At 41.7% G+C, this 15197-nt stretch overlaps 1 protein-coding gene and 1 long non-coding RNA gene across 7 annotated transcripts in view; one reads left to right on the top strand and one right to left on the bottom strand.

Moving 5' to 3' along the window:
* The window catches only part of LOC138754388 (nuclear pore complex protein Nup214-like), a 145112-nt gene that overhangs the window by 88807 nt on the left and 41108 nt on the right, over positions 1-15197 (top strand). For all 6 annotated transcript variants that reach the window (XR_011351744.1, XR_011351743.1, XR_011351741.1 and 3 more), the window contains 4 exons: positions 2226-2293; positions 7286-7412; positions 12529-12684; positions 14544-14715. Coding sequence is in view for 2 of the 6 variants with exons in the window: in XM_069918600.1 (XP_069774701.1) it covers positions 2226-2293; positions 7286-7412; positions 12529-12684; positions 14544-14715 (523 nt within the window). In the remaining 4 variants the exon portion in view is untranslated. The remainder of the gene's footprint in view (positions 1-2225; positions 2294-7285; positions 7413-12528; positions 12685-14543; positions 14716-15197) is intronic.
* On the bottom strand, positions 2127-3061 carry LOC138754402 (uncharacterized). The gene is made up of 2 exons (XR_011351745.1): positions 3012-3061; positions 2127-2411 (listed from the first exon to the last, which is right to left on the bottom strand). It is a non-coding gene; the product is annotated as an uncharacterized lncRNA (long non-coding RNA).

Raw genomic sequence — 15197 nt, 5'->3', positions numbered from 1 at the left:
TAAATTAAATCCTTAAACTAAAAAATACAACATTATAATTGCAATTCTCTTTATGACTGCTGAAGAGAATGGTGATATTGCAAGACAATGTCAATTTTGGTCCAGATAGTACTTATCTTTACTGAGTTCTGAAGACAACTCCTGAGGAACACTGATGCATGAAACAGAGGGGCTGGTTGCACCATGCATCTAGTCTGTTAGTTACAGTACAACTCTGATTAATCAAGATGGTCGGGACCAGACCTATGTTGGATAAACGTTTTTTCGGAGAACTTGTCATTTTTTTAAAAACAGCCCAGTAGCAACAGCAAATCACTTTTAACATTGTTTAAATAAGACAAGGCTTTTTAAGCATTAAAATAATGTTTAATTCTCACCAAGAAAAATGCTCACTGCTGCTGATCACCAACCCCTCCCCACCGAGGCCCAGTTGGTGCCAGGAGCCCGAAGATAATTAAGGATTTTGTAGGATCTGTTTTCAGATATTCGGAGTTGTACTGCATACTGAAGGTGGCAGGCATAACGCTACTTGATCCATTCTCTCAAATAAGTTTGGTGATTCTGAAGGAAAAGTTGAGCTTTGTTTATTTCATTTTACCTTTGTGCTTTTTAATTTCTTTTATTATAAGATAATTTATTTTTGAAAAATATTTCATCTAATTTTGCCGTATGAAATAATTTTTGTTCAGTTTGGGGACAGTCTTTTTCAATCTTTTTATTGGTTTTTAACAAATGCAAAATAGGGCCAGATGTGATATACCCCAGGTTGCTGTGGGAGTGAGGGAAGAGATAGCAGTAGTTATGATCTTTGAGTCTTTTTTGGCCACTGGGGAGGTGCCGGAAGACTGGAGAATGGCAAATGTAGTCCCCTTGTTTAAAAAATGTAATAGGGAGAATCCTAGGAATTATAGATCAGTGAGTCTTACATCAGGGTGTGCAAACTGTTGGAGAGGATTCTAAGGACAGAATCAATGAGCAGTTGGAGAAGTACAGTCTACTCAAAGATAGTCAGCATGGCTTTGTGAAGGGAAGGTTGTGCCTCATGAGCCTAACTGAATTTTTTGATGACTTAACAAAAGAAATTGATGAGGGTAGGGCAATAGATATGGTCTATATGGATTTTAGTAAGGAATTTGTCAAGGTCCCCCATGAGAATGCAAAATAGGGTCATATAGTAGTACTAATAATAAAGTAAATTAATGTCGAGATACAAGTTTCAAATAACAGCAAAGAAGGTACATCTTATTAAATGGAAAAGAGGGAAAGAGGAGAAAAAAACATATTCTTAAAGTAAGAATCAAACCCAACCCTATGAGGGATGCTGACCAAGTTAAGGAGTCCACTACTGATAATAACTATGGGGTCATGAAAGAAAAGACCAAATAATTAATCTACAATTTTTGAAAGTAATTGAGAGAAAGAAAGTTAAGATACATTGCAGTAGTAGAACACCTACATTTTTCTGGAGACAGACATGCCCTCACATCCAACAACCGTTGGGGGGGACAGCACCTTTCCATCTCAGCAAAATGGCCCTTCTAAATGAGAGAAGCAAAAGCCGCGACATGGAATTGTGAAAAGTCAATATTAAATCCACTGGCCCACTCACTCCAAAGATAGCAATGAAAAGACTAGGAGTCGTTAACATTAAGAACTAATGATAAAGGATGAAATAGCCCTTGTCTGAAATTAAAGAAAGAAGGACATAGCCAAAACATATAATACAAAGTACCTTCCTCAGTTATGCATTTATCAAATTTAGAAGAGATGTTAGGATAAAATTTAGCTAAATGAATCTTGGAAAAGTGTGTCCGATGGACTACTTTAAATTGAATTAATGTGATATTGACAGTCAAAAGAGCATTAGCTTACAAGCTCGAACCTCGGAATATGCAGCCTGAGAGTTAATACCTGGGATTTTTTTTAAATAGAAGCATAAAATACTTTATCCGTCTGAGTGTAGAGTGGATTACATTCGGATCTACTTCTCATCAGAAAGACAGGGCATTGTCGTCAGATTACTGGTTTGGAGATTTATCCTGAATTTCAGGATTCTATTGTGCCTGACCTTTTTAAAAGGAATGACACATTAAATAACCTTAATTATTTTAAGCTTCAAAGCTAAGCAGGTTGTAAGCCAATGTTTCATTTAATTGCAATTAAATTCCTGGTCCTTGTTGTCCTGTGAATCAAATGTCTTAAAAAAGCTTTTTTGTTATTCTTAGGTTTTGGTGGTGCTGCGACAGGCAATGTATTTGGTCAACCTTCAAACACCAGCAGCGTATTTGGTCAGGTAAAGGTCCATACGTTTCAAAACACAGCCATATTGAATTGTAGTCAAGCTTGTGCCATCATTTGTGGTGTCGTGAAACTCCAAGATTCCTAAGCAGAAAATAATGGATGCTGGAAATCTAAAAGAAAATAGAAATTAAGAATGCCTGGAACTAGAACATAGAACATTACTGCACAGTACGGGCCATTTGGCCCAGTGTTGAGCCAACCTAAATAAACCTACTCAATAAACTAAACCTTCCCCACCTCACACCTTAGCCTTCTATTTTCTTCTGCATCCATGTTCCTAAGAGTCTTTTAAATGTCCATATTCTACCAGCCTCTGCCAACACTTCTGGCAATGTATTTCAGACACCCACTACTCGCTGTGTAGAAAAACTTATCATTGATATCTCCACTAAACTTTCCTCCCCTCACTTAATACAGATTCCTCTGGTTTTTGCTACTCTCATCCCTGGGGAAAAACTGCTGGCTGTCCATCCAATCTATGCCTCTAATAATCTTAAATATCCCCATTAAGTCACCTCTCATTCTTTGCTCAAAAGAGGAAAGCACTAGCTCTGTTAACCTTGCCTCATAAGACATGTACTACAGTCTGGGCTACATCTTGGTGAATCTCCTTTGCACCCTCTCCTTAATTTCCTGAAATTCAACAACCAGAACAGAACACAATGTTCCAAGTGTGGTGTAACCAGAGTTTTATGGAGTTGCAACATTACCTCATGACTCTTGAACTCAATTCCCAGACAAATGAAGGCAGAATATCCCATCAACCTGTGCGGCAACCTTCAGAGAACAATGGATTTGGAACCCAAGATCTCTCTGTTCTTCCACACTTAAGAATCCTGCCATTAACCAAGTTCTCGGCCTTCAAGTTTGACCTTCCAAAATGCATTACTTCACACTTATCTGATTGAACTCTATCTGCCACAGTGTGGAGATTAAGGAAGAGGATGTTTTGGAACTTCTTAAAAACATCAAGAATGATAAGTTCCTGGGGCCAGATGTGATATACCCCAGGTTGCTGTGGGCGTGAGGGAAGAGATAGCAGTAGTTATGATCTTTGAGTCTTTTTTGGCCACTGGGGAGGTGCCGGAAGACTGGAGAATGGCAAATGTAGTCCCCTTGTTTAAAAAATGTAATAGGGAGAATCCTAGGAATTATAGATCAGTGAGTCTTACATCAGGGTGTGCAAACTGTTGGAGAGGATTCTAAGGACAGAATCAATGAGCAGTTGGAGAAGTACAGTCTACTCAAAGATAGTCAGCATGGCTTTGTGAAGGGAAGGTTGTGCCTCATGAGCCTAATTGAATTTTTTGATGACTTAACAAAAGAAATTGATGAGGGTAGGGCAATAGATATGGTCTATATGGATTTTAGTAAGGAATTTGTCAAGGTCCCCCATGAGAAACTCGTTCAGAAAGTCATGAGGCATGAACCTTGGATGTGTGGATAAAATAAATTGGCTTGCAGGTAGAAAGCAGAGAATAGGAGAGGAAGGAAAGTATTCTGTCTGGAGGTCAGTGACTAGTGGAGTTCCGCAAGGATCAGTTCTGTGACCCCCCTGCTCTTTGTGATTTTTTTTTTAATGTGACTTTGACGAAGAAGCAGAGGGATGGGTCAGTAAGTTTGCAGATAATACAAAGGTTAGAGGAGTTGTGGATGGAGCTGAAAGTTATCGAAGGTTACAAGAAGATATAGACAGGATGCAGAATTTGGCGGAGAAGTGGCAGGTAGAGTTCAATCTACATAAGTGTGAGGTGATGCATTTTGGAAGGACAAAGGAGAAGGCTGAGTACAGGGTTAATGGTCAGTTACTTAAGAGTGTGGATGAACAGAGGGACCTTTGGGTCTAAATCCATGCATCCCTCAAGGTCACTGCACAGGTTAACAGATAGTTAAGAAGGCTTCATGATAGGGGGATTGAGTTCAAGGGTTGAGTGGTCTCTGGTGAGACTACACTTGGAGTATTGTGTTCAATTCTAGTCACCTCATTATAGGAAGAATGTGGAAGCTATGGAGAGGGTGCAAGGAAATTTACTGGGATGTTACCTGGATTAGAAAATAAGTCTTATGAGGCAAGGTTAGCAGAGTTGGAACTTTTCTATTTAGAGTGTAGAAGAATGAGAGGAGACTTGATGAGAGGCATAGATAGGGTGGACAGCCAGCACCTGCTTCCCAAGGAAGGAATAGCAAACACCAGATGCCACGTGTACAAAGTGAAGGAAGGGAAGTTTAGGGGAGACATCAGGGGTAGGTTTTTTTTACGCAGAAAGATGCAGGTGCCTGGCATGCCTTGCTAGGGGTGATGGTGGACACTGAAACAAGGGCATTTAAGAGACTCTTAGACAGGCACATAGATGGAAGAAAAATAGAGGGTTACAGGGTAGGGAAGGTTTAGTTTTTTTAAGGTATTTGTGGGTGGGCACAACATCGAGAGCCGAAGGGCCTGTACTGTGCTATAGTGTTCTATGTTCACACATACAGACGAACAATACATGTTTCTTGCTACATGAAGGAACGGACAACCATAAATCCAGGTCATGGTTTTACCCTAAATGGACACTGTTTTCCTATCACTCACTGATGTGCCAGATAATGAAGAGATCAAATGCAGTGTAGTTAAACACATATGGCTTTTATTAGTAGAAACTCAGTAGTGCAATAATGAATGATAATGGGTGCATACACAGTTATAGTCAAGGGGAGTGCCCTTGGAGGTAGAGATAATCCAGTCCAATGCCAGTAGTGCAGACTAGGCATAGTGAGAGATTGACAGCATGACACAGATTTACCACACTCACTGACATAACATAACATATAACATAACAATTACAGCACGGAAACAGGCCATTAGGCCCTTCTAGTCCGCACCGAACCAAACACCCCTTTCTAATCCCACCTCTCTGCACAATGCCCATAACCCTCCATCTTCTTCTCATCCATATACCTGTTCAACCTTTTCTTAAATAATACAATTGACTCCGCCGCCACTATTTCTCCCGGAAGATCATTCCACACAGCTACCACTCTCTGAGTAAAGAAGTTCCCCCTCATGTTACCTCTAAACCTCTGCCCCTTAATTCTTAACTCATGTCCTCTTGTTTTAAACTTTCCTCCTCTTAACGGAAATAGTCTATCCACATCCATTCTGTCTATCCCTTTCATAATCTTAAATACTTCTATCAAATCCCCTCTCAACCTTCTACGGTCCAAAGAATAAAGACCCAATCTGTCCAATCTCTCCCCATACTCCAGATGCTTAAACCCAGGCGACATTCTGGTAAACCTTCTCTGCACTCTCTCCACTCTGTTTATATCCTTCCTATAATTAGGCGACCAGAACTGCACACAGAACTCCAAATTAGGCCGCACCAACGTCTTATACAATCTCAACATCACCTCCCAACTCCTATATTCCATGCAATGATTGATAAAGGCCAGCATACTAAAAGCCTTCTTCACCGCCCTATTCACGTGAGTTTCTACCTTCAGGGAACGATGTACCGTCACTCCTAAATCTTTCTGCTCTTCTGTATTTCTCAATGCTCTCCCATTTACCACATATGTCCTATTCTGATTCTTCTTACCAAAATGAAGCACCTCACACTTATCAGCATTAAATTCCATCTGCCATTTTTCAGCCCACTTTTCTAAGCAGCCCAAATCCCTCTGCAATCCTTGAAAACCTTCTTCATTATCCACTATTCCACCTATCTTAGTATCGTCTGCATATTTACTAATCCAATTCACCACCCCATCATCTAGATCATTAATGTATATAACGAACAACAATGGGCCCAATACAGATCCTTGAGGCACACCACTGGTCACCGGCCTCCAACCTGACAGACAATTATCCACTACCACTCTCTGGCCTCTCCCTTTCAGCCAATGTTCAATCCATTTGACTATCTCAAAATTTATACCTAAAGACTGCACCTTCCTAACTAACCTTCCATGTGGTACCTTATCGAAGGCCTTACTGAAGTCCATATAGACAACATCCACTGCGCTACCCTCATCCACATTCCTAGTCACCTCTTCAAAAAATTCAATCAGATTGGTCAAACATGACCTTCCTCCCACAAATCCATGTTGAGTGCTCCTGATCAGACCCTGTCTATCCAGATGTTTATAAGTACTATCTCTAAGAATTTTCTCCATTAATTTACCTACCACAGACGTCAAACTTACAGGCCGATAGTTGCCAGGCTTCCTCCTTGAACCCTTTTTAAATAACGGAACCACATGCGCAATGCGCCAATCCTCCGACACTATCCCCATATCTAATGACATTTGAAAAATTACCGCCAGAGCCTCTGCTATTTCCTCCTTCACTTCTCTCAATGTCCTGGGGAAGATCCCGTCTGGTCCCGGAGACTTATCCACCTTTATATTCTTCAAAAGCCTTAAAACTACACCTTTTGTAATCAAGGTGTTACTTTTGTTCTCATGTTAAATAGTGGAGCAAATGATGTAGATGGCCTTACATAACAAATGAAGTGGAATAAAACTATAGCAGTTGTAATAAATAGTGGTATACAGTGATCTCATGGGTGTGGATCTAAGGATGTTGATCAGAATTTTGACAAATGGCAAATAGTTCAAAATGGGATAGCACAGGTTAAAGGGTAGTGTACATGTTCAAAAAAAATTGTAGATCATAGTGACTTTGGTCAGCAGAGGGTGAGAAATTATTCCTCATTTTCCCCCAGTACTAGCATCTGACACTTCTCTGATTTCTTTATTCCAATTTGGCAACTTCATTTACAACTGCAATTGCCCTTTTCTTTAGAGTATCCATCCTGAATCTCTCAGCCCTCTACCTCTTTCCTCTTCCAAGATGTCCTTAAGTTTTCCTGTATTGTTTTCATCTGGGTGTGATTTTTTTTTGTTGGAGAAACTCCAGTTAAGTATCTTTGGGCAATTGGTACCTTTTAGGTACTACATAAATTTTGTGTTAGTTTGTCACTGTTTCTTGATTCTGCAGGTTTCCAAGGGAGCAATTTTTGGCTCTTCAGGTGGCTTCTTTAGTGGACTGGGAGGAAAGCCAAGCCAAGATGCAGCCACTAAAAATCCATTTGGACAGATGAATTTTGGAACTGTTGAATCTCAAAGTGAGTGTATTTTGTTTTGTTTTGGGGATGTTCATGATTTTTGGAAGTGTTGTAGTATTCACAACTTGTGTATTATTTCAATCACCTTGTGTGCTGTCTTCTTTTTTCTTTGGCTTGGCTTCGCGGACGAAGATTTATGAAGGGGGTAAAAAGTCCACGTCAGCTGCAGGCTCGTTTGTGGCTGACAAGTCCGATGCGGGACAGGCAGACACGATTGCAGCGGTTGCAGGGGAAAATTGGTTGGTTGGGGTTGGGTGTTGGGTTTTTCCTCCTTTGCCTTTTGTCAGTGAGGTAGGCTCTGCGGTCTTCTTCAAAGGAGGTTGCTGCCCGCCAAACTGTGAGGCGCCAAGATGCACGGTTTGAGGCGATATCAGCCCACTGGCGGTGGTCAATGTGGCAGGCACCAAGAGATTTCTTTAGGCAGTCCTTGTACCTTTTCTTTGGTGCACCTCTGTCACGGTGGCCAGTGGAGAGCTCGCCATATAACACGATCTTGGGAAGGCGATGGTCCTCCATTCTGGAGACGTGACCCACCCAGCGCAGCTGGATCTTCAGCAGCGTGGACTCGATGCTGTCGACCTCTGCCATCTCGAGTACTTCGACGTTAGGGATGTAAGCGCTCCAATGGATGTTGAGGATGGAGCGGAGACAACGCTGGTGGAAGCGTTCTAGGAGCCGTAGGTGGTGCCGGTAGAGGACCCATGATTCGGAGCCGAACAGGAGTGTGGGTATGACAACGGCTCTGTATACGCTTATCTTTGTGAGGTTTTTCAGTTGGTTGTTTTTCCAGACTCTTTTGTGTAGTCTTCCAAAGGCGCTATTTGCCTTGGCGAGTCTGTTGTCTATCTCATTGTCGATCCTTGCATCTGATGAAATGGTGCAGCCGAGATAGGTAAACTGGTTGACCGTTTTGAGTTTTGTGTGCCCGATGGAGATGTGGGGGGGCTGGTAATCATGGTGGGGAGCTGGCTGATGGAGGACCTCAGTTTTCTTCAGGCTGACTTCCAAGCCAAACATTTTGGCAGTTTCCGCAAAGCAGGACGTCAAGCGCTGAAGAGCTGGCTCTGAATGGGCAACTAAAGCGGCATCATCTGCAAAGAGTAGTTCACGGACAAGTTTCTCTTGTGTCTTGGTGTGAGCTTGCAGGCGCCTCAGATTGAAGAGACTGCCATCCGTGCGGTACCAGATGTAAACAGCGTCTTCATTGTTGGGGTCTTTCATGGCTTGGTTCAGCATCATGCTGAAGAAGATTGAAAAGAGGGTTGGTGCCAGAACACAGCCTTGCTTCACGCCATTGTTAATGGAGAAGGGTTCAGAGAGCTCATTGCTGTATCTGACCCGACCTTGTTGGTTTTCGTGCAGTTGGATAATCATGTTGAGGAACTTTGGGGGACATCCGAGGCGCTCTAGTATTTGCCAAAGCCCTTTCCTGCTCACGGTGTCGAAGGCTTTGGTGAGGTCAACAAAGGTGATGTAGAGTCCTTTGTTTTGTTCTCTGCACTTTTCTTGGAGCTGTCTGAGGGCAAAGACCATGTCAGTGGTTCCTCTGTTTGCGCGAAAGCCGCACTGTGATTCTGGGAGAATATTCTTGGCGACACTAGGTATTATTCTATTTAGTAGAATCCTAGCGAAGATTTTGCCTGCAATGGAGAGCAACGTGATTCCCCTGTAGTTTGAGCAGTCTGATTTCTCGCCTTTGTTTTTGTACAGGGTGATGATGGTGGCATCACGAAGATCCTGAGGCAGTTTACCTGTACACTTTCAATAATGTACTTGAGAGCTTATTGTTGGCTTATGAAGGCAGTGACAGGAAATGGGTTCTCTTTCACACAAATTTAGACTGACAATTTTGAAAGACAAACTGTTTTATAAGAAGATCCAGAGTGACAGATTGGTCTTCACAGCGTAATCTCAGTGTTCAATTCCTTCCTCCAGCCATCATTTAAACTGGCAGCTCACATGCTGCTATATTGTTGGAGGTGCCATCTTTCAGATGAAACTTTAAACACATCCCTTAACACAGCAAACTGGCGCGGTTGAAAGCTGGAGCAGTACAAGACCAACAGCTCTGAATTGGCACTGGCCAAGTTGCCCAGCTAACAGATCAATAACAGGCTGGGAAAGAAGGGTATTTACACGCAAGAATGTTCCCACCCGCTATTATTCATGCGGCTGATGTCAGCCAATCAAACAAATTCCAACTGTATAAAAGGAGCCTTTCCAGCCTTAATAAATCTCAGAGCTTAACCTCCCACACTGTAAGTGTGTGTGTTTCTTTATTAAAACGTATATTTTCCAATTTATTTGTTGCTATAAGCTGTTTTGGTTGTTTTTAATTTTGTTTTATTCTGTCCCTCTTATTCTGGATGTTTCTGAATATATCTAATTAAATATATTGGTAACAGCAGGAATCTGGGCTAAATCATTTTTACCAGAGGTACTATATAAATAATAAATTGTGGGTTGATCAGGACCTCATCATATTATCCATTCCCAAAAGTTCAACACCCTTCCCATTTTTTTAATGCTTTGTATTTTCCTTTCAAATAATTTATTTTTCTGCTGAAGTTATTGTTACTGCCTAACAAAATCTTCATTTTTGTTGAGGTGAATTTGGTGATATGTATGACTGGGGGAGTATAACCTTGTTGGAGATGACCTTGCTTTTGCACTTTTGAGGTCAAATGTGCATGGTGTACCATGAATGATCTCACCAGCACCCTGTACAACTGAAACAAAATATTCCTTTTAAACTCAAACTCCATTGACATTTGCCTTCTTATTGAAACTGTCCACTAATCTTTGTGATTCATGCAGGAGAAAACTGAAGTCCCTCTGAATTTTACACTTTTTCAGTCTCATTTCACTAGGATTCTAATTTGCCATTTGATGCTTCTTACCAAAGTGCATGACCACGCACTTCCTCAAATTAAACTCCAATGGAATTTTGAAAGATGACATCTAGTGCATCTATTATATCTATACCCACTTCTTTCAATATCCTAGGATATTGATTATTAGATTCTGGGGATTTTTCAGCTTGTCTTTCTCTTATATTCTCTAAAACTTTTTTTTAAAACTGATATTGTGCTTCCAATCTATTCAAAAACCCCAGTGGTTTGATATACTATATATTTCAGCATGTAAGTCGAGTTGTGAAATCCAAAAAAACCTCAAAAAATGGGGGACGACTATACGCTGGATATACTTTTGAGATCTTAAATTCAGCTCAAATCCATTCCGTGCTGATCCATTGTATAAGACCACCCATGAAGAGCAGATTCAGCGTACACGTCAACCCATTAAAAACGAAATAAAAAACCGAGACGAGTGTGACAGATTTTCACTGAGATTTTTATTGAGAACAACGCAATTAGCACCCTTCAAAATCTCTCTCATTGTGTGAAAGGAACACATTTAGAACCCTTCAAAAGATGGCAGCAAGCACTGTTTAAACCGTCATCATATGGATCCCAGTCTGGATCTAATGAAGTGGCTTCAGCTTCGTGGTCAGTGTTCCACAATAAATCATCTTCCGTGCCATCAATGGCACAAGAGATATCGTACTTTTTAAATGATTTTATCACTTTCTCTACTTTAACTTTGTCCCATGTCTTGAACACGAAGTTGCATAGCACATCAAGTGATGCAGCACGAATTGCTCCACCTTTTGTAAACACTTTCTTGCACTCGACAGCCATGTATTCCATTCCTCGTGCACATGGTCTTTGAATGGCTTGTTTAAGCAGACATCGAGAGGATGTAATATAGATGCCAAACCACCTGGGATAACCACCATGTATATGTTATATAATGCTAATCTACTTTTAGTGTTCTCAGTTAAGTGGCTACAAAACCTATCTCAGGCCAGCAAACTCTGTTCTTTGCATAAACCGCCTGGTGCCTGTTCCACACACTGTCTGCCCATAGTTTTACAATATTTTCAGCAATCCAGCCTTTTTCATGAAAATGTACAAAAATACTTGCAGGGAATTTCATTTTTGGTTTAATTTTGCATTTGAAGATTACCATGGATCTTAACTTTGTCTCATTTGCTGTGCACGATAACACCACGATAAACCTGGTCTTTTTATGGCCTGTACTTCTGGTTTGAATAGTTTTAACACCTTTCCATTTCACTGTTCTATTGCCTATCATGTCAAAATTCATGAGGGTTTCATTCACATTTCTGATATTTGCCAATGCAAACTGATGTTTCTGCTAGTTCCGTACAATAAACTGGTGAAAACTTACAACTTTACGATCAAGATCTTTTGGTAGTTTCTGTGCAATTTTTGTTTTTGGTGTAATACCAGATTTTTTTTGTTCATGAACTGATTGCACCAGCCTACTGTAGCCTCAAAATCATCATTAAGGTCTTGGTGCAACTTGGCCCACTGCAGTGCAAATGTTCTCATTTTATTTCGGGTGACAACGTTCCAATCTCGCCTCTATTCGCGTACCCATTCTGCATCGTGATTTTCCAACTCTGGGCAATGGCTGATTTCTTTTCTCAAAGAACATTGCCTTTGTGGTATGTTTCTTGAAGTCTCTTCTTTCTTCCTTCAACCCCTTACCAACTTTACATGCACATTAAATTTTCTCGCAGCTTAATTGGTTTTCTTGGCCATTTCTATCACTTTCAACTTAAAACTCACTTCATAGTTTCGTTGTGTGCTGCCTTGTGTCGATGGACCCTCCATGATAGCAATAATCTCCAGCCAGAGCCCAGCAGATCAATCTGCACAATCTATGGGGACCGATGTATAACCGGTCAATGCACCGTCTCTGGTGCCAGTCAATGGGACACCTCAGGCAGCCAGAAAATGGGGGTTGACTTATATGCCAGATATGCCATAAAACCCTTAAAATGAGCCTGAAAAAGGGAGGTTCAATCTATTTGCCAGTCGACATACGCCAAAATATACGGTAATTTTGTTAGTTCCTGTCATTCTTGCACTCCATTTCACTTACCAGTTTACGCATTCTCTTTACCAGGTTCACTGGTGAATTTATTGTTTCACCACTTAAATTTTTTTTGATGGGATGCATAATGGGAGAGTGATGCCATCTGAGTTTTATTTGTAACTCTGTTGAAGTATCTATGTTTTTACAGGTGCGCCCAATCTGTTTGGGAACAGTGGTGCTAAGGCATTTGGATTCAGCAGTGCCTCTTTTGGAACAGATCAGAAGTCTCCAGGCTCATTCAGTGCTGGTTCCAGTGTTGCCAGCCAAGGATTTGGGTCCTTTTCCACTCCAACAAAACCTGCAGGTGATTCAAGATTCAATTTATTGTCATTGTAATAAAACAGTGTCCCATTACATGAAATTCCTTTTTGCCTGCTGCAAGGCAGACAGATTTGCCACCAGCAGAAATTGCCTAGCGCCTCTTACATTTACTGTCAGAGAAAGAGAAGCAAAAAAGAGTCACCGAGTGTCTGTAGATTTGCCTTCAGCACGTCCGCAGCCACCCAGAGTCCAGTCCAAACCATTAGCGACCCAAGCTCCAGATCTGAACCTCTAACACGGTCAGAGACCCTTCAGCGACCTTGGAACCCCCTCACATCCCGGTTCCAATACCAATCCACTGGCCAGTTCAAGCCAGTCTCCAACAGTCCGCAGCCCGGTGCGAGTTTCCTAACAGCTTCTCCTTCTCAGATGAGGGTGGATCTTACCGTCCTCTGGTGCCCTGCTCCAGTCCTCCAGAGTCTGCAACCCCTCATGGCTGCTGCCAATTAACAGGCATCACGTTCTTGCGCACAGACCCCGAGGTCGCAGGATCTCAAATAAAACCACAGTCGGCTCCCTCATTTCAAGCCTTTGTGGAGCCGATGGCAGTCAACTGGGTGGCTCTATTAGAACAGTGTTTAGCAACATGGTGGCATCTTTGAAAAGGATCATTGATGGCAGATGTAGCTAAATGTTTGGGAATGCAATGAAGGAAATTTAGGGGCAGGAATGTATTAGATTGCTGCAGCTCAAATTGAAGCCCCATTTTAAAGAAATGTTCTTGGTGATGGTGATGGATTGATTAATTCTTAGATAATGCCTATGATGGAATTCTAATTATAATCAGGTATTTAAATTAATAAAATCTTGTAGTTGATAGAAAATAAATCTTCAAAATACCAAAGAGATAGTTGAAATATTTGATATTCTAGATCAGGGGTCCCCAAATATTTTAGACAATTGAGACCTCTTCATGGAATATTTGATCCCTCATTGACCCCGCCCCTCAGGTATAGAATCTGAGCGCTGGACAGGGAGGTGGGCGTTGTATGGGGGGGCGGCGGTGGATGGTGTGGAGGTGGGGTGGCAGCAGGGGCGCTAACATAGGTACTGTATATACGCGAGTAATAGTCAATCCCGTGTTAAAGTTAACTCCCTTATATTTGGCTTCAACCACACACCTACCCATTCTCCTGACATTCCAACCATGGATCCTTGCCCCCTGATGCCTGCCCACCTAATCTCCCGACCGCAGATCCATGCCCTGATGCCCGCCCATCCAAACACCCAACCGCATTTCCTTGCCCCGGCGCTTGCCGATCTGAACTCCCAACCGCGGATCCTCATCCTGACGCCAGCTGAACTACAGATCCCCTAACCATGAACATATCATCAGGTCCCGGCCATTCAATCTCCCAACGCCTTGAACATCGCAGGTAGTCATGAGGTCAAAAATGTGACCCATCTAAAAGTCAAACCCCCCCTCCCTTCCCCACACCCCCAAAAGTGGTCCGAAAAATTTGACGATTACACATGTATAAAACATTGAAAGCATACCTCTTTCCGTCCTCCTATTCTCTCTAAATTAATTCAAAGGCCGAAATCAATTACAACATAGAAGCTACCAAAGCCCGCTCATTTGACTTCCCCAGTGTTATCGAATCCCCTCCCCAGGTCAACATTGACTACTTTGGAGAGTCCTATTCTAGATCCTATTTCTTTCTTCCTTTCACACTTTTCTCTTGCCCTCTTATTGTCATCCATAACTCACACCCACCCCTTCATCCTATACTTGTGCCAGAACACATTGTATTGCATGCCATTCCTGCCATCGCTATTTTGTGAGTGAGTTTGGTGATTGGTTGATTTCTCCATTATGACATCTCTCTCTTCTATTCTCAGGTAGTTTTGGTGCTGCTCCAGTGTTTGGTAGTCCTCCGGCCTTTGGGGGAGCCCCAACCTTTGGTGGATCACCAGCTTTTGGTGGGGCACCAGCTTTTTCATCTCCATTGGGTTCTTCAGGAGGCAAGGTATTCGGGGAAGGAACAGCTGCTGCCAGTGCTGGAGGATTTGGGTGAGCATCAGCCATTTTTGAATGTTGCAGAGCAGATAGTGAAAGGATATGCATGTGCTCTCTGAGTGACGTGTCTAATATGTAAACATAGTTCTATCTAAAGTTCTCATGACAAAAATAGAAATCAAGGAGAAATGTATTTTCTATTTTATGCACTGATCAGCTTCTGCATTATAAATCAGTAATCACTTGTTATTTTTCCTTTTTCACTTTGTCTTCAGTTATATTCACCTTGTGCACTTGGCCTTTCTCATTTTATCTTGATCTCATATCCATTAAATACTAACCATCAAACTTCTCCCAAGTCAGAAATTATAAATAGTTCTGTCATCTTGGAAACTATTCCATTCTCTTTTGTACCAACTACTATCCATAAAAAAAGCCACTCGGAGGCTGTAGGCTCTTTACTGTGACACATTAGGATAAATTCTTAAATGAAGTCCAGATGAGTTTTCTAACAGTTTATTAATTAACACAAAAAG

Source organism: Narcine bancroftii, chromosome 1 (assembly GCF_036971445.1).
Source record: "Narcine bancroftii isolate sNarBan1 chromosome 1, sNarBan1.hap1, whole genome shotgun sequence".
NCBI classification, from domain to species: Eukaryota; Metazoa; Chordata; class Chondrichthyes; order Torpediniformes; family Narcinidae; genus Narcine; species Narcine bancroftii.
This window is presented reverse-complemented; position numbering and strand designations above follow the sequence as displayed.